Source organism: Haemaphysalis longicornis, unplaced genomic scaffold (genome assembly GCF_048455015.1).
Source record: "Haemaphysalis longicornis isolate Haplotype H1 unplaced genomic scaffold, Haemaphysalis longicornis Haplotype H1 scaffold_1, whole genome shotgun sequence".
NCBI classification, from domain to species: Eukaryota; Metazoa; Arthropoda; class Arachnida; order Ixodida; family Ixodidae; genus Haemaphysalis; species Haemaphysalis longicornis.
In genome coordinates, this window is record NW_027526203.1 from 307006240 (window position 1) to 307026349 (window position 20110).

Sequence of the window (20110 nt, forward strand, 5' to 3'; positions counted from 1 at the left end):
TCAGACAAAAAGGCCAACCAAACCCGGCACGCTTATCACTTTCTAGCCTTTCCATTAAAGCTGCGCCGCAGCCACCCATGTTTAAGTCCATCGCGAAGATTACGCTCTTGGTCAGTTGCTGTTCTTTACTGATATTGGTTTACGAGCCATGTTGCCTACCTATTTTTCAGCGCGTTGAAGTCGCTGTTGTCTTCCGTAGCTTCCCATCCGGGAGCCGCCTCGCTGCACGGCTCCGCTTTGTCGTTTGGGCGGAGGCATTCATCGTTTGATTGGGGAATGACGATCCGGCCTAGCTCCTGTTCAGCGAATTCAAGCTGTAGCTCAGCTGCCTTACAGTCGTAGCGTTCGACAGCGGGCGCTTCCTTGGGTTTGCAACCCGCGTAGCTAGCGCAGAGTTGTCCGTTTCCACTCTGGCTAGTCGCCAAACATCTAAACAGCGATGACATTTGCATCTCCTCCTTCCGCGATCTCATCGCCATCGCGCTCAAACTCCTCTGCTCCTACTTGCCGCGGACAGTCGCCACACTGTGCCAGCTTCCTGCGCGGGGCGTCATCTCGATTGAGGAAAGCGCAATACAACAGAAACCCTCCAGGTAAACAGTGATCTTCCGCTGCCCCTCAGCGCTCTGCGTTTTCGTCCGGCTGTACACAGGGTTTGTCGGAGGACACGAGAGACTCCTCTCCTCTCGTCCGTATACTCGGCCGAGTCTACATCACTAGCGTTCGACAGCAGCGCCCCTCGTGGATTTGCCGTTTTTTTTACGTGAAATCTTCTGAGCGCTTTTCTCGTTACTATACTATTCTATTTTGCGGCAGCGGAATTCATTTGCGCCCACAGCTCATTAAACAAAAACATCCACCGCATTTCAAGCAATGAGTTTCTCAAAGTAGGAAGCTCACCTCAATTTTGCCGGCCCGCTCCTCTTCATAGACAACTTTCTGCCATTGTCTCCGTTCGTTCATCTGACCTTGAAAGAAGACGCGTTCGAGCCGCAAGTCGGGGGGCCAGCGGAACCAGCGGCGTTTGACGATGTTGATAGACCGGAAGGTAACATCGGGACGCTTCAGAGCTGATATGTGGAGCCAGGCGGTAAAGCAAAGAGGGCCTTCCGTGGAGCTTTTGAGCACCGCAGCCTTGCCGTCACGCCTGGCAGGAAAGACCGCCCGACTGTACCAGCCATCCCCTGCGCAAAGTGCATACACCAGCTTTATCTGACGTCCAGGAACTGAAATTGCATGTGATTCTCCGTTAGGAATTAATTTTACGAGCACTTGTTCCCTTCGCGCTAAGCGAAAGCTTTGGCATTTTTACAAATTTTGTAGTGCGCATTGTAAGAGTATGGTTACCAAATGGGGAGCGTACGCACGTGTGGGATATGACAGGCTCCGTTGCGGAGGTCTGCGAATGAAATGATACCACCTGGGTGTGTTGTGTGTGAGCAATGGCTCGGAACAGTTGTCATGCATAGTCAGCATTAGAGATGTAAAATACTTGGTTCATTTCATTAGATACTTAAACGCATATCCAGTATTTGAGGTGCTTTATTGATGGTTACTGGCATCCACTTTGTATTGAAGGGATGGCGTGGGCCATCTCGCCATCAGTTCAATTATGTCGACATTAAGTACTAAATGTCTTGTATCAGCGCAGCTACTATTCGCAGGCCTAAGTGAATCAAGATTTATTCGTAACAGGTGGTAGCTGTTCTGCGTTGAACCCATATCGGTGATTTCTTTCGCCAGTATTTTAATCACTTTTTAGCCACCTGCACGTGTTTTGTAATTTAGTTTCTGTTTAAAATAAAACGTTTTACTTTTAGAAGGCGGACATTTCCCTCACGTGGACTTAAATGTAGGTTATCACATTCTAAAACATTGTGTCGAACCGTTTCTGTCCCTTCTCGAGAGACCACAGGTATCCCCAATTTGTGTATTCTGTCTGTTACAAAACTGCTATGGCTTGAAAACGCAATGCCCTACCTTTGGAGTTCTCCCAAATGTTTTATTCCCTCGTAACGCACTCCTAAGACGGCGTGTCTATGACGCATTTTGTTTTATTTTATCTTATTTTTACTGTTTTCTTTCAGGTATTGGTGGCCGTTGGTTGTGGCGTTCTAGGGTCATTTCGACAGCTTATGCTCCTTTAATGTTATTCACATAGTTTATATGTAGCCTTCTAGTATTTCTTCACGACTGCGGCTCCGCACGTTTCCCGTAGAGGCACTCAAACACTTCAGCTAACATATTTTATGACTTTAGTGCAGCACCACCCGTAACGTCTAGTAGAAATCACTGTGAAAACTGATTCTTTAATGAAACGTTTAACTGTAAATGAGTCGGACAGTGCGGACAAAAATTGTTCCACGGTATATTCTGAGGCACTGCAAGGTAACGATGCCCGTCAAACGAGCTTGCTTAGTGTTATTTTTTGCGGAAAGTTCATGAAGCGCACCATTTGGTCAAGGCAAAAATTATGAGGCAGCTTTGTCATGAAGGATGCGAATTTCAATTTCAAAATAAATAAAGCACCGGTCGCATAGTTATGCAGCATTCTGAGAATAGTATTTTGCACCACGTTGACCGTAAGTTGAGGTGTCCGGTGTGCAAGTGTGCTGACTGACTTAGACTGCGCCGCCCGCTTTCCACGGTCAGACGTGGCGCACATTAACAGCTTTTTGGACCACATACTGCGATTCCGTTGCTTCGCTGCTCGGATTGGCACTCATGAAAATAATTCTGACTCCTTTGGGGACAATTTACATCGTAGTTGCCACCATTATGCTACGGTGATGACATTTGGATCTGGAGGGGTCATGTTCTACGTTATTCTGTTATTATTCTGTGAATTATACTTCTTGGCTTCGTGTATGGGTATCTTGTACCTCCGATGGTGTTCTTTTGTATCGTGATGTCATCTGCATTCCACTATCTTCCGTCCTTTTGTGCTGTGCTTTATGTTTACGTTCTCGAAGCCTTCCTGTACCAATGTTGCACACTGCAGTTGGACCTAAAAAGATGCCCTGAATTCATTGAATAGCTTTTTACCTTTTTATTGTGTATGTTTCATGGCCGTGAATTCTTCGTGAATTCGAAAACTGTGTCACCACCTATTTGTACAATTTATTTTTGCTCCTATTTTTTGTGAATCCGCAAACAGGTGGAGGTTTCGGGGACACCTCTTGCTGGCTTCTAAAGCCACTGAAATCAAATTCATTCATCCCCTTTCGACTCATCCAAGCTGCATTTGACCATGTCAGACGCATTTCCTTCCCAAGCAGGATTGTAAAAGCATGGTCATATTTTACTACCCTGCTAATGTAAAGCGGAAAACGCGGAGTGATAGCAAAATCCCATCCTTCTTTTGCAAGAAATTGGGCATAAGGATCTTCTGCGACATATACCGCGCTGCACTTGTTTCGCACAGAAAAGCGAGAAGGGCCGGTGCCGAGGTCTCATATTGTCACAGCAAAAATGAACCAAGAAGGTTTAGTGGCGTATCTACATCTGGAGAGAACTCACTAGGCCGCGATGCAGTAGCACTGGAAAAACGGGCAGAACGCGTCCCGATCGTCGTCCTCGTCTTCTTTCAAGTCCCTGGCAAACAGGCGTTGTGGCGCATACCCAAAGGGGGATTGTAACAGGGAAACCATCATGAGACATGCGCTAATGGGCTCGCACGATGACAGCACTGCGGCAGTATTTTATCACTGAGGGGCGTATATAGGCGTTTCCTAGTCAGCACAGCCAAGCGACGCATGGCGCCATCTAGGGGCATGTTTGAAGCTATGTTCACGTGCATGTGGCCATTAATTTAATCGCTCAGAACCACTTGGTGTCGTGGTGTAGTAGTTCCGGCCCTGCGAAGGAAACATCCTAACCCGGGTTCAAATCCCGTAACCGCCTTTTTTTTTCATTTTCAGGGGTTTGTCACCTTTGAATATTAACGTTTGTTATCACGCATATACAGTAGTGCCGCGTTATAACGAAATCGCTTTGCTCGAAATATCCCCTTATTCAACATTTTTTCTGGTCCCAACCCAAACACATGCATTTTGGACCGCATTACTCGAAGCGCGCGAACAGTGTGACCCGCATAGAGCGAAGAGGGGAGCGGGGGCATCTCTGAGTGGCGGCGACCGGTCGGCGAGTCAGGCTTTCAACATGTCGGGTCAATGCAAGTCGGTGTTTCCCTGCCGATTTTCTCGAACCGGTCATGCTCAATTCTTGCCATCCGACGTTAGACAAACGGCCCAAATGAGTGGTAGGGTCATTGAATTTTGTTCCTAGGCATTGGTCAATGGCGTGGACGCGACGGTGCGCGTACAACGGCACTGGAACCGTAGAATTAGCAGCGTCGTCGACAACGGGGCACCAAAAAACTAATGTTTTTCAAAGATCATGGCTGCACACCTCGAAAAAAATTGTCCAGTGATCACGCAAAGTCCCTAGTGCAAAACCAGTCTGTTTTCATGATTCCGCTCTGACCCAGAATGAGCGGGTAGTCGTTTTTTGAGCTCACAAAGACAACCTCAGACTCACTGCCACGGCATTTGCAGCCTTTCCCAGAACGAAAATATCGTAGCGTTCCGTGACGCCTCCCCCCCCCCCCCCCCCCTATAAATGTTGCCACTGTCTCTTCCTCCTCATTCGCTCTCCAGTCTGCGAGGAGGCGTTTGGACGCCAGTCACAGATCTTCACGGCGCCCAATCACGGCGACCACACCCTCATGCAAGGCGTCGTCCAATTGGAGCAGGAGTTGCTCGCGCCCGGCAAGAACTTAAAACAGTCAAAGCTCACTGCCTTTTTCCCGCTCGAATTTAAGTTTTGCTTCTCTGAATACATTATGTTTTTATACCTCGCAGTAGTGGCGCAATTAAAGCTCAACTGCCTCAGTTTTTCTTGAGTGGACGCTTACATCGAAATACCGCTATAACGAATTTTTTCGCCGTCCCGATGACTTCGTTATAACGAGAAATACTGAAATATATTTATGGCATCTTATTGCATTTAAATAGGATTTCGGGTATCTTCGTTGCCTTTTGGTCAGTTTCAGCTACTGCTTCTTGTACTTCTTTGCGGGTTTTCCCTTTTTAGGTTGGGTCGTCTATATCTATTGAATATTTTTCTACACCGTGTTTTTCAACCATTGCAAGTCCGCTTTGGCTGTTATTTATTTCAGTTCGGATGGTTTTGTATGCTTTAGGTGCGTTTATGCTGTGATATAACCCCCATGAGCAAGCTCAAATTATGGCTGGCTGTACTACTAGGAAACGCATATACGCAAGTTTGGGCATGTGTATTCCCAAATGTACCACTAGCGGGCCGTCATTTGATCCCCACGATCCACGTTCTTTGATTTTGCGTGCTTTGGTTCATATTTTCGTGGTCGCGTTTCGTGCGACCGTAAGTGTGCGTGACAGGTGGCTCGTGCCAGCCTCTGACGCAGGGAGTGCACAACAGGGGCACATGTTCAACGGCGCCTAATATTTCTTTATTTTGTTCGCGTGTTTCTTGCTGTCATCGGTTCGAAGTAGTGTTCCGACATAATTTAAACTTAAAGCCAAGCGTTGCAAAGCAAACCGACGCCTCCCTGCCACTGCAAGCCCAACTTTCCTTTTTTCTTCCCTTTCTCTTTCTTTCCCTCTCTCTTTCTCTATCCCTTTCCCACCTCCTCCATCCTTTCATTCCCCCTGTACTCCTCCTCCCCCTACACATCACTGGGTTGTATGCGCGTGAGCTCACTGCCGAGCTCAATATCTCCAGTGCACTTCTTTTCCTCTTCCTTTCACTAGAGCCACAACTACTACTACTATGATATGATATGCTTCCACAATTTCCGCAACTTTCGCCTCGTTATGGCTGTAGAAAACCTCAGTTGGGTGGCCTTTTTCTTCCTGCTTTTTTTTTTGTTGGTTTTTTCAATTATAAATCGCATAAATTGCTCCCATCGACGCGACCAAAACGTACAGCTCGTGCAACAGCAGACGGAGGACCCCTCGGAGAGGCGTGTTCTATTTCTAATCGTTAATGCTTCGCCAGTGACATTAGAAAGGTCACAGTACGGGCTGGAGTGTGAGCACGGGCTGGAGCTTGCACTCCCTGACGCGTTGCACAGATTGATACCAGGATCATCCTTCTCTAGTTCTCCCGACCTGCAATGCTTCGTTGAGGCAAGGTAATGTTCCGTGTCTTTCTAGAAGTAATAGCTTCTCGTATACGCCCCAACCCGAAAGGCCTGCCACCCCGCAACGCAATGATGCGATAGCTTCGCGAACAATTACTTTTGTGCAGGTGAGATGGTTGCTCTACGGGGGAAATGTGTATAAAGGGACAGACAGTGTGTTGACGTGCCTGTCGACATTGAAAGAGTGGTGCAACGGCCGCTGCGTCGACTTCGGGATGACCGCGACATCATCGTTATCCTCAAACATCGCATTAGGAATACGACGGCTGTCTTTGATGTTCTTGAGCAAAAAAAAATCGCTTGGTAACAACAGCATGACCTAAGCTGCGCTTTAGGCCTTATTTGTTTACCGAACAGGCTGCCAATTTTTCTGTTTTTCTGTGCTCTTGCAACATGCAGGCCCACAAGAGGTGGCGCAATGCACAAAAGCGGGAGGGTCGGCCCCATTTCAGGCACGTAGTCCGCTGCTATGTTGGCGCTGTGTGCAGTTGAAAATTACCAACAGGTAGACGCACAAGAGAGTAATGAGGCAGTCGGGTGAGGGTGCTTATATGTGTTCTGACTGCGTAGAAACATACGTTAGTCGAAATACAGGGACCTTCAGTCACAGCAATGGCGTCGACGTGCGCCATGGGGCTACCAGAAGATACACAGGGTCGTCACTTGTGTACCCCGAATTGCCTAAGATTGGCGCGATATGTATTAGCAGAGTACTTCAATGATTTTCGAAATGACGAACATTAAGCTAGAGTGCAAAAGGTCGGCAAAAGTACGCTCTGAAATTGCGACATTGATAATTGATTTTAACGTACCGCTGAAAGCGTACGCACGTATATCATTGGTTTAAAAAGAACATATACTCAAACTCAGGTCATATAATTTTGTATATGTTTGAATAATGGCACGCCGAAATGTTCTGCACCTCTGCATTCATGTTAAGGCCCCTGTGTCGTCTGCACTGCTCTCCCTCTGTCGAGCTTCGTGTTCGCCACGTAGTCAACGCCACTCTATGTATCCTCCCCATTGTCCAGTTAAAGCTGGTTGTTCACTTGCCTTTTCCCGTAGTGTGGTCAACGACAGGGCCTTCCTGGGCATCATTTGCCTTCACCCGTTTCCAGCAGGGCTGTCTGCTTCGGCATGGTGACGTCCAAGTAGGGCAGTTTCCCCGCTCGAAATCGCAGGCAGCATTTCTGTTCGGGTCTCCTGCAGCATAAAGAGAAGAAATTATTTACCCCGGTTGGTGAAAGCGTCGCCTTAAGTTACGCTCACCTTAAGTTCCGTCGCCTTAAGTAAACTGTTGAAATGAAAAGTTAGCGCGAGTCAAGTAGTATGTTCGTCCTCGTTCGCACAATGCGCTTGACAATGGGTGCATAATTCGGCCTTTCAGATGCATTGCGCCGAAGAATGCACACAAAGAAATTCCACAGCGAAGATCACTAATACGTGCTGCGTTCTTGCCGCAGGCGCCCAGGCGAAAAAATATTACAAGATTAAAAGCTTCAAGTCATGGTCACCAATTCGAAAGGAAAGAGACACTGCTCGCCTTAGTGCAAATATAAGGCGATTGTCCAAGAGCAGACCTGTCAGAAATGCACTGAACAAGGGACCAAAACGCGGAAACTATCCTTATGACTGAAAATTTCAGACGGTTTGACTGCGACAATCACGAAATATCGTGCGCAAGTAGCATACATTTCTGCTTATAAGGCGTTGTTCAATACAACACAGCGGGTGTGTAAGACTGTTTTATAGACTTCAGTGGCCGCACGCAGTACTGGGAGAACGGGCACAGATATCTTCTGCTTGACCCCTCCAGTGTTTGCGCTCTAAGTAATTGATTGATTTATCCATTCATCAATTGCTTGGTGCATCATATCTCAGTATGCACAGTGGGCTGGAACGTCTGTAGCATGCAACGTGCACTGCATCAGCAGACATGCCAGTTATAAAGCATTATCCGTTACACCATTGCGAGCATGTGCTACTCTGGTGGTATATATCACTTTGCCAGAATCACAGCAGCAACTGTCGGGTATGGGCCTTTGCCTAGGCCTAACGTTTCAGGTCTTACAACGTCAAACGGCGCCCGCAGCTCGACGTGCATGTGAATGTGAGTACAATGAGACTTTCTTACAACTGGTGCCGGTTTACGACGTTAGGACTAAATGCGGGGCGTTAGGCCCGAAGTCCTATGCTAGGCTTAACGTTAAGTAAGCTTCAAATAGCGCCTTACGGCGTGCCAGGCAATGTCATAATCATGGTATGTCGATCTGCGGTATCCGTGTACGCCGGTAGACTTTAAAACGTGGCTTTAGGACTCACGTCTGGTCGCCACATACCTGGTCCCCCCTCCCTTCTTCTCAACGTCAATGTTTGCGAAAGCGCATTATAAAGCAGAAAACGCGGGGGGCCTCGCGAATGAGATTTCTTGAGGGGAGCGAGTTCCCACGAAATCGGCCGAGGTCGGTTCATACTGCTTTCGCACTAAGCACTAAACATAGAAACTGCTCTGTAGGCTTTCTTATTCGGTTTCTATTTCTATTGAAAATGTTTAAAGCTTACTAAGGTAGATCGCATTTGTTTCGGAAAAGTATATTTGAGCCTAAAAAGACATGGTGCAACCTTCCTCGGGCTCACTGGTGTCTTCTTGCATGATAGCATGACGCAATATATCATCACGTTATCGCGATGTTTTATTACCAAGACCCATCAGCGTGCGAAAAACTCTCCTTTTCTGTTACAGAAAATGAACGACGTTGTAGAGTCCGAGAAACACTTACAAAATGCCGGAATGTGTGCCAAAGGGCGTATGTGGACTAATTTCGATGAAGTGGACCAGTAACTTCGAAAAGAACATTGAATACCTTGGAGATTGTATGGGAATAGAATTCGTAACTCCTGAGTGAGATCCGAGGGCGTTACCTCCACGCTACATCAAGTCATCCCCACAGGCGGAACAAGAGTTAGCCTAGTGCGTGCGGTACGAACGTTAAATCACGCGGCAGGAGTACGTGACGGCGCGTGAGTAGAACAGCGCATGTCAGCCGCGAAGAACTGGCATTCCTGGGAAGCGGTGGCGTGAAGTGTCGCCAGTCTGCCTGTCGAAATGATTCGGGCCCAATGACGGTGAAACGAAAGCGAAGAAACGCAGGCACGATGTGACAGTAAAGTATTTGATAAGTATCTCCTGGGGAATAAGCCATAATGCTTTCAACCTCAAAGGATGTGAGGGGGCTTAAGTTCCCCGAGGAATATTTTTAATGGCAGAGCTGTTTAAGCTATCAGCTACGTCATGGAGCGTTACCATAAAACTCGGCGCAGCCGAGCGCACGTGAGTGTGCGCCTCGTGAGGAGCACCCGGAGTCAGCCAGCTCGACCTTCGAGAATACTCTGCCCAGCGTTCGTGGCGGGATCTCTGACGTGCTATCCTCTTCGCCAGTTCCCGTGCATTCGCGCCTAAAGTGGGGTGCACAGACGCCGAGTTCGCGCTACAGACCAAGAGTTCGCGAAGCCGGTTGCCGCTGGTTCTAGCGCGTGCTAACGCGGTCCACTTTGATGTGAAAGCCTGCGGACAAAACGATCTGGGCCTGCCAGTCATGGAGAACTTTCAGTGGCAAGTTCTGAAATCTATGTGTGTGCAACAGCCGGGTATCCGACGAAGGGAGAGGGGCAGCCAGCTCTGCCTGCGGTTTCTCCAGCCTAGCAATACTTGTGCAAGCTGCGCCATTTTTTTTTCTGTGACTACATTCCGGCTAAGAAAGTTTTTATCAAGTTTAGTCGATATGGTACAAAATTTGTATCAACTTCTTGTACGCGAAACACGAGAACATTTATTGCACCTTCCGGCATGGTCACTTCATCACCTTGAGCCTTCTGGGCGGATGATATGCGGGTTCGACCACGGCCACGGCGGCAGTTCTTCTAATGTAAGCAAAAAAAAAACGTGCGTCGATCACTTCATCACCTTGAGCCTTCTGGGCGGATGATATGCGGGTTCGACCACGGCCACGGCGGCAGTTCTTCTAATGTAAGCAAAAAAAAAAACGTGCGTCGAGATTCCAAGGCAGGTTAAAAATCTCCGAGCGGTCTAAATTTATACGTAGCCCTCCCTTACGGCGAGCCACATAGCCCACGTGTAGCTTATGTGCGTAATACCCCAATTTGAACCTTTAAGGCAACAGAATTATGTGCCAAGGGAAAAACCTGGCGTTGTCAGCAGCGGGTGGTACCAAAAACTATGAAGGTGCTTACAATTTCCTACGAATAAAAATGCGGAAGCCTAGTTGGACATTCTTGACCTGCTGTTCAACTTTCTATTGAACTTTACAGACGCACCCGTCACCACTTGACGATCCCCCTGTACAGCACCCTATCCGAGCTCGTTCCGCTCGTTCGCCATTGCCAGAAGCATCCTGTCCGCCCTGCCTCCTACCCTCCTCCGGTGCTCCGCTCCTTATAGCCCCTTCCTAAGAGCCCTGCGTCGACCCTCCTCTGGCCCTGCTGATCCATTTGATTGATTGATTGTGGGGTTTAACGCGCCGACGCAACGCAGGCGATGAGGCGCGCCGTAGTGGAGGGCTCCGGATTAATTTTGACCACCTGGGGATCTTTATCGTGCGCCGAAATCTCGTACACACGGGCGTTTTTGCTTTTCGCCTCCATCAGAAAAGCGGCCGCCGCGGCCGGGCTGATCCATTTCCCAGCGCCTGATCCCCGGCTCGCGCTCCGATTTTCTGCGCGATTCTGTATACATCACAACGATTTTTTGCCACCACGCGTTTCATGAAACAGAGATCTGAGGCTTTCACTTTAAAACTCCGCGCATTGTCTACTAAGAAAAAGCTACATAGAATGTGATAATTCTCTACTAATGCTTAAAGGGGCCACGAAGACAAAATACAAGTTTGTTTTATTCGAAATATTTCGTGTTCTATAGTGCCCCCAGCGCTTGCCCGGAAGCAAACGATGCATTATTCACTGTGAAATTAATCAATTTAAGTTAAAATTTTGATTCTCGCACCAAAACGTGTGTTTGAACGACGTTTGCAATGACATCATAAGAACAGGTCTTTCAGCTAAACTTGGTGTGGAGCGGAGACTTGTTTGCTGCTAGACAACCTAGATGGTGCCACAACACCACGGCAAGCTGTTTTCTGTCTTTGGTTTGTTTGTGACCGTATGTAAACCTGGCTTGTTTTTGTTCATAAAGAAACTAATCGTTTCGTGAAACATGGTGCTCGCTTGACAAATATGGTCACGTAAGACACTGTCGCTTGCGTCAATCGGCCAGTGTCGTCTGAAACACCCCCAAAGCCCCGCAGTGATGCGCATCTAAACCAAGCATAGTGCGCGCAGTACCAACAGCAGTACGCATCGGCACTTCTATGTTTACGTGTGATTTCGTAACTTCCACTGTTTGTCCCTCCATTCTTACTGCTATAAAAAGAATGTGCCCTAAATTTAAGCGCAAACAGCTCGTTCGGCAAGCTTATAAGCTCTGCCTAATTTGTGTTTGCTTTTGCCGGCCTCCGCCAATCGCAGAGCTGGCTGGTATGACATCATAGGTTCTGTTGCGGGAAATGAGCTAGTGGCTCGCATGTCCATTCCCTTTTTTCCCAATTATATGGCTTATTTGAGCGAAGTTTACGTTAGAACTGGCGTCAGTATTATTCTAACGAGGCAGTCTTTTGAATGAACTAAACTTTTATTTTGCCTTCATGGCCCATATAAGCATAATTACGCCGCTCCTCCGCTTCCCCAACCCTATTTTTCCCCGGTGGCATTAAAAAAACACTTCACGCCAGACGTTGTATTTTTGTGGTTCTTTTTCCAGAATTGATCGCGTGATGGCGCCGGTTTAGATAGACATTCACAATTCGGTGAGGGTATTTTTAATATAATTATGTTTTGATTAGTCTTTTTAGGCAATGTTGTCAGGGAACTGGATAAGAGATACTATTGTACTTTGGTTCGTTCATTTTCAGTTCTCTTTATTTTCAGTCTCGTGCCACGGAGATCGTTGCAAGGTTTACCAATCAGTACCAATCAATAACCGAATTGGGCGACTTTTGTATTTCGTTTAGTCATATTTGTCGCTTTTCTTTCTTTGCTTTTTTTTGCAATGACCTGCATTTTCACCATTAAGATCATAAATGGTCTGAACTTCCCCAGTTACACATTTTTGTGCAGATACAAGGCATCACACTGTTCTTGTTCGAGTAGTCGGCAAAAATGCTGACACATTGAAATACCGTCGCTCCTTGTCAGTAACGATAGGAATCAAGGTTATCTCTCATTCCTTTGATACGCAGATCGCGTTTTTGTGCCGTGAAATAAATGCATCGTCGACGAAGCTCTTATCGTTTCGAAGTTCTGGAGGACTTTCTCTGCCTAATCTCTAATTTGTGCCATGAAATAAATGCATCGTCGACGAAGCTTTTATCGTCCCGAAGATAACTTCTGGAGAACTTTGTCTGCATACATTACTAACATTGAGCTGATTGATTGATTGTGGTGTTTAATGAGCCGACGCAACGCAGGCGATGAGGCGCGCCGTAGTGGAGGGCTCCGGATTTATTTTGACCACCTGGGGATCTTGAACTGGCATGAATATGCACACCAGTTATGTGCATGTCAGTTTTCAAGTCAAGCCGGTAATGGGAAGGGACCTGCAACACTTTTTTTCAAATTTGGTGTCCAAATTTTAAATGCTTGCAGAAAGTAGTCGACCAACATTAGGGGATCGCAAAGTACCTCAGCCAAAAATTACTGCTCAATGCCCACCACATAACTTAGAAACTTGTTCAAAATATTTTTCTCTCTTTCCGGGTCTTGGCATTCTTCGACTGCTGTAATTACGTCATTACAGCGGTGTAGCGGCTATTGGCCGCCTTTTCTTCAATTGCAGGAATGAACGCATCCGATAGACGCTTTAAAGAGAAAGCCACAAAAGCAAAGCAGAAACAGAAGGCGTATCTGCTGGGACAAGCAAATTACGCAGTGCAGCTCCGTGCTGGCGATAACTATAGCTTTCGCAATGCACTTCCGATAAAAGCTTTCCCTCTTTCCTTCGCGTCTGGAAGCCCTGGGAAAGCAATAGTTATCGCCAGCAAGGAGCGGCACTGCGTGATTTGCTTGTGCCAGCAGATACGCCTTCCGTTCCTGCTTTGCTTTTGTGGCTTTCTTCTAAAATTGGTTCTCAATTGCGTTCATTGCTGCGACTGAAGAAGAGCCTGCCAGTAGCCTCTACACCGCTCTAATGACGTAATTCCAGCGGTCGAATAATGCCAAGACCCAGAAAGCGAGAAAAATCTTTTGAGCAAGTTTCCAGTTCTCTGGTGGGCATAGAGCAGCCATTTTTGGCTGAGGTACTTCGCGAACCCCTAATCGAAGTACTGGATGTGTTGGTTGACTACGTTCCGCAAGTATTTAAGATTTCGAAAAATTTTGAAAAAAGAGTTGTTGCAGGGTACCTTTAAATGCATGTCCGTTTCTTAGTCTTGTTGGAGCTAACTCAGGACACAGGACCATGCGTCTACAGGCGCTTTCATTACTTTTGGTGTCTCGTTCTTATCGACATTGCCACTGATAACGCATGCGGTGGGGCACACCAGGCTTAACTTCAGGGACCAAATCCTATGAGGGGGGAGGAGCCGGAAACTTGAGGCGGGGTGGATTTCACGCACGGTATCATAGCTCTGCGCACCGGTGTCTGTGACATTTTTACGCGTCACGGGAAGCCGTGTGAGAAATCGACCGCGCCGGAAGTTTTCTATCGCCCTATAGTATTCGGCCCCAGATTCTAGCGAGCATTCTCTGGCCAATCACCGCCGTTGGGACACTTAAGATTCACCAACAGCGCACCGAGAGAGCGACCTTCGCGAAATGCATGAGATGAGAAAGCGATGGGCGATATGCGTGCCAAGCAAGCCTGCTGGGCTATTCCCATGGACGAGACCCGTGACTGCAGTATAAAACAACGATGTCTCCGGCGACTGTCACCGAAAGAGACGACTCTGTTCTATTCTTAATCGCCGCTACTCTTCCTTGGTACGGACAACTTAAGTTTCCGTTGGCGGAGACGCGTTTCATTGCTTCCTTATAAACCGAACCACTCGGCCATCAGAAAAAATAAAACATTAAGACACACGAGACATGCGCTCATTTAGCATTGGCTTCAATACGTTCTATAGCCCGTGCATTAGAGAAAATAACGCACAAAGAAAAGCGCACCAGACTTCTCGCCCGCAGTCTCGGTCAGCCCTCAGTTTCCGTCAATGCAGTGTCGCAGCAGCATAGACAGGCATTGTGCAACGAGAACTGCAGTGAATCCGATGTCGAGATTATAGACTTAACGTCGACATCGGCCCAAGAAACGTCGACAATTTTAGCCTAAAAAATGTTTTCGCGGTCTCATCTCATAAAATATGCTATGGATCCTATTCAACGCTTTATCGGTCCATGCATACAAAATAAAAATGTGATAGGATCTGAAAAATGGACAAAGTCCCTCTTCACACTCTCTTAGAAGGAGCTTGGAGGAGCCCCTTCGTAGTCGCGTCTGACCCGCGCCATGCCGCGTCTCTTGGGGTCCACATCACTTCGCTTCGCGTTGCTTTGTACTTTTACCCTGAGCACGGTTCAACGCCCCGCGGAATCGACCTCTGATGTAGTTGCCGTACATCGCCTCTAGGGATGGCGAGCGCACTCTGCGTGGGGGCGCCCTTGGTTAGGCTGCGGGGCGTTGTCAATCAGACTCGCAGAGGCCCACGCCACGGCAGCCATACTTAGCCTTAACGCAGCCATGAAGATAACGATACAGAAAACAAAATTAAGGCATGCAGACTAGACCCTCTCGGCGGTGAGCAATGCAACCTTTTAATATAATCTATAGGTTCGTAGCACCGTGGTCATTAGGTGCGCCTGCAATGGTCCCGCAGAGCCTCCGCAAGCGTAGTCGCCACGCTAACCCAGCGGGGTGTCGTGTACTGCCTGCGAAGTCACTGCGCATGATCCGTAGCAACGCACTAGCGCAGGTTCCACCGGAGGTGCCAGATACGCTATCAGCAATTGCTCCGCTCTCAGTAAAAGGGTCGAAAGTTGGGCAAGTTGGTATTGACGCATCTTAAAAATCCAACTGCGCGCAAATTAACGAGGACGTGAACACACTGAAGACACTGGTGTCTTCACACTGAACAGTGTGTTCACACTGGTGGTGAACACACTGGTGTCTTCAGTGTGTTCACGTCCTCGTTAATTTGCGCGCAGTTGGATTTTTAAGATGCTCCGCTCTCGCCTAGCGTTGTTCCCTCCGGTGCCGCCTACACGGGCGCCCATTTGGTAGTGTCAAACAATTGCGGTCAGCACTGAAGTCCAGCCAGGGCAGCTATTAGCTTCACAAAAACGCGCTCGATTGAACAAGTAGACCACTTTTCTCTGCGCTACGGCATTATGAAATGCAATCACCACCGTTTACATTGCGTGAGGCTCAAACGCAGACTATTATTTAGTGAAATGGGATTTTGGGCATCGTTTTTGGTGAACTTTTTTTGGATGCACCTATAGGTCATCCAGGTCCATTACGGTGAAGTAGATTTAAGCAGGAGGAGGAGGAATAAACTTTATTTGCATCGTAATTCTGGACCCACGGCGATGGTGAGTCTTCTCAGTCCAGAAGCCCCTAGGCGGTCGCTGCCTGGCGGGCCTTTTCAACCAGCCGAAGCTGATCGAAGGGGTCTGGGCTGGCTAGCATGCCTTCTCACTGCTTATGGTTGGGGGAGGGGATAGGGGGGGGGGGGGGGGGGGATAGGGTATGGCAGCACGCCAGATCATGTGGTAGAGTGTGCAGGGTTGGGGACAGTACTTGCAGGTGGCGGAGTAGGAGGTGGGGTGGACGGCGTGGAGGAGGGTGCCGTGCGGGTATGTATTAGTTTGAAGGTGGCGGTTGGGGGTAGCTTCTCCCTTAGTCAACTTGCCGTGGGGTGGGGGTAAGGCGCGGCGTTCGAGGCGGTAGTGTTGGAGGATATCTTTATATTTTGGGGGCACAGAATGGTATTGTTCCGACGGTGACGCTGGAGTGTCGGAGGGGAATACCCGGTAGATATGCGCGCTGGAAGCAGCATGAGCTGTCTCGTTCCCCTCTAGAGACTCATGTCCCGCGGTCTAGAGAATGTAGAAGTCACGGGGGTTATCGATGGACTGCAGGATGCGGAAAGCTAAGGGAGCAATGTGACCTGCGGCGTAATGGCGACAGGCAGCTTGATAATCTGTAACTATGGTGATAATGTCTTCAGCTGTAGTGGCTGATAGGGCTACAATTGCGATTTCTTCTGCAGTTGTAGAGTCTTTGCCGATTACTGTTGCGGAAGTAGTTCAATTCCCTGGTGGTCTAAGGTGGCAACCACGTAGGCTGGTTTAGTGTCATATTTGGTTGCGTCAACGTAACGGATGTCTCTGGGGTTAACTCGAAGCATCTTGCGAAGCATTCGGATGCGTGCTTGACGGCGACCCTGCAGGGTCCATACTCTTGGGAACTGGGGCGACGAATATACAATTCCGTAGTGAATTCCGGGGGATGCGTTGGCGGGGGTTGTGGGTATCAAGAAGTTGGTCGCCAAGACGATTTTTTTTTTCACATTTGAATCAGTGAACTACTTCTGTTTGTTATTTTGTTTTGTTTTTCGTGTGCCTTCATCAGTAGGTTGGTTGCTCAAACGCAGAGCTTTTTTTTTTTTTTGTGGCGCCTGGTACTCGGCAAAAATCGGGCCAATTTATCGCGGCTTCTTGAGTTATAGCTAATTTTGGAGTTCCGAAAGCCGTTTGCGTGATATGTAGGTCTTATACCCCTGCTACACTGGGGTCTAAATGTCATTTGAACCAAATGACATTTGACTCAAATGCCAAGTTGTGCTGCTACACTAGGTTTTCAAATGCCATTTGGCTCAAATGAGCGCAGAGAGAGACATTTAAGATTTCAAATGCCATTTCCAGCACTCTCGGACGCAGCGTCTTCGATCGGCAATAAAAAATATAATACTTCCGTACGTAAAACAAACAAAATATTGTTTTTTGTGGAACTTTGTTCACTGTTTATTTACTTAAAATACGAAATCAACGTATTTAATTTTCATACTCTCAAAACCAGTGGGTCAGTTGCAAAAAAAAAAAAACAACGCAAGGCAGCCAGCCATATTTATAGTCAAAACTGGTGTCTCTTCTAATTTGATATCATTTTACTCCCTCGGACTGCTCCTAAGTTTGATTGTTGTATTAGTGTACGAAAACGGAACGGAGTAACGACAGCGCCACTACAGCACAGCGAACAATTGTGAAAGCTTTTAAATGCCATCGAAATTGTAGCGTAGCACGGCGGATTCTGAATGGCATTTGAAGCAACCCATTTGAGTCAAATGACATTTGGTTCAAATGACATTTAGACCCCAGTGTAGCAGGGGTATTATATTCCTTTCTCCTCGCGGCAAGGAAGTCAGAAATCGTGTTGCTGAGAACGTTGTCTCGACCAATTTAACTGTGACGCAGTAAAGTAATGGCGTGTTCTCTTTTTTTTTTTTTTTTTTGTCCCATCCACTCTGTGAAGGCGGTTGGATAGCTGAGCTGTAAGACACCGCCGTTTGAACCTGAAGGAAGCGCTCGGCTTCACGAACCCGATCTTGTCCGCACCACGAGCACGACGTCGTCGGGCACTTTTTCACCTCTGTTATCAGGGATGTCTTTCGTACACACGTTGCTCTACGGGAATGCGCACAATACCTTGCCTCCTCAACAGCGCAGTGCAGACCCACGTACACATACTTTGGTATTTACGACATCTTCTTCAACCCTTGGTCATTGCTTTACGCCACCTACGGCCAGGATTGCCCGCTGTTCAGTAGGAGGCCCCACGAATAGAGGCGGCATCGCCCACTGGTCAGCCACTTTCGAGGAGGATTAAGCGGGATGTGGGGCATAGCATTTGTACGCGTGCGTACATGGTTGTATCATAGTGTGTGAGCGGCAGGCGCGTTCACTGTAATATTGCCTGTGTTTGCAGCTGAGCTGTATTAGGCTAGGCTTCCATCGAATTTTCGACGCCCTGACACCATAAATGTACATAAAAACTCCCGACGGTAAAACTAAAAATAAATTCGCCTTCCTTATGAGTGTCAATCCAGTTACTGGGCAGGATGCTGAGGTATTAGGCTGGGTCAAGAGCAGGTATCACGGGATAGGTGAGGAGCCGATTAAGACTGCATTTGGAAATAGAAAGGGAAAGGACAAAACTACTTAAAAGAAGTAAATTAAATTTGCAGTAAATAAGAGACAGGGCGCAGGAGTTCAGAATAATTCCTCGTAAGGAATTCACGGTCATAACTGGAGGGAGTCATGACTGCGTGGTTATACTGAAAGACAACTAAATTACGAATGTTACATACAAAAACAGCAGCAGCTGTATACAGAACACAAGCTTGAAAATAAACTGGGGAACTTTCTCAGAAAACGAAGGATCCTATTGAAAAATGAGAAAATACAGTAATACCTCGTAAACTCGAACTCGGATATCTCGAAATATCAGTTAAGTTAAAATATTCTTTTCGCCGTGAATTTGCCTCCCATAGGGGCCTTGTATTTTCCCCCCTTTTATGTTGAAACGTTTTTTTCGGGGGACCGCGGATATCTCGAACTCTTGAAAAAGAGAACACAAGGCAAAGTCTGCTACAGACAGCTAATAAGGTCTCCCTTCTTACGCATTGCTCCCATTACGCGCCGAAAGCGGTCATGAACGGCAAATTTACGCTGTACGAAACCGATGTTCCCGTTGCCGGAATGCTGTACGACGCCTACATCGTTGATAGAGCTGCAGACGATGCAGCTGATCATGAGGACTGTTACATTGGGGAAGGCGTCCCCGTACCGAGATCCGTGGCCTCCGTCACGTAGTGGTAGCGGGGTGTACGAGAGGCGAGCAGAGCTGATGGAAGCGAAAAGCAAAAACGCCTGTGTGTTCGAGATTTCGGCGCATGTTAAAGATCCCCAGGTAGTAAAAATTAATCCGGAGCCCTGTCCTGCACTACGGCGCGCCTCATACCTGTGTAGTTTTCGCGCGTTAAACCCCACAATCAATCAATCAATCAATCAATCAATCAATCAATCAATCAATCAATCAATCAATCAGCATTTGCGTTGACAACAAAAGGCCGAGAGCAAAACTTCACTGGTTTTACTGCATGGCGAGCAAGCAGGCGATGGGCATAGCGGCGCTCTTAGTTCAGCCCCACATGTCGATCTGATTCTAACCGCCCAGAGGGTGGGTTTTATTCACAGAATCGGAAACGGTTCCGCTGCTTCCAGGGCTTTTCAGAAGGCCCGAACATAGTTCAGACGCACAAGAACACTCTTTTCCGGGCTCGTGGAAGCCGGCGCACATTGATTCTGAAAGAGGGGGACAGGAGATCTTGGCGAGCGGAGACTACTAGCAGATTCAAGTCTCTACACGCCCCCCGCTTGAACAGTCTGTTTTTCAATTGCCGCGGGCGTGATTCACCGCAAGCAAGCGCCCGCTCGGCGGACACGCTCCTGTGCGTCGTAGTTGGTTTGAGAAAGGTGAGCTTTGCCGTCAAGCGCACGCAGCTTCCCCGCAGTACACTAAACTTACAGCGCGCGCGCACAGGGTAGCAACGCGCTGAATCGCCACAAAGCCTAGAGAAATGCCTACAACTACAGAAACAACAAAGATGCTGCGTTTGATTCGCAACAAGGTAGAATGTAGCGGTGGCGACCAACAATTGATGCGATCTATTGAGCAGCTCGAGAACGCTTTTCTGGGACCAGATGCAAACGCGAAACAGGCGATCATCACGCAGTTCTTTCTTCCGCAATAGTAAAAATTTGTTTTTCCTCCGAACTTTTTTGCCTTTATTACGAAAGCTC

General features: G+C 47.8%; 1 protein-coding gene across 2 annotated transcripts in view; it reads right to left on the bottom strand.

The window, feature by feature from the left end:
- LOC144149666 (MAM and LDL-receptor class A domain-containing protein 1-like) overlaps positions 1-20110 on the bottom strand; it is a 308201-nt gene that overhangs the window by 277040 nt on the left and 11051 nt on the right. For both annotated transcript variants that reach the window (XM_077681331.1, XM_077681329.1), the window contains exons 2-3: positions 7238-7387; positions 901-1184 (exon numbers count right to left, since the gene is read on the bottom strand). In XM_077681331.1, coding sequence (XP_077537457.1) covers positions 901-1184; positions 7238-7387 — 434 coding nt within the window. The remainder of the gene's footprint in view (positions 1-900; positions 1185-7237; positions 7388-20110) is intronic.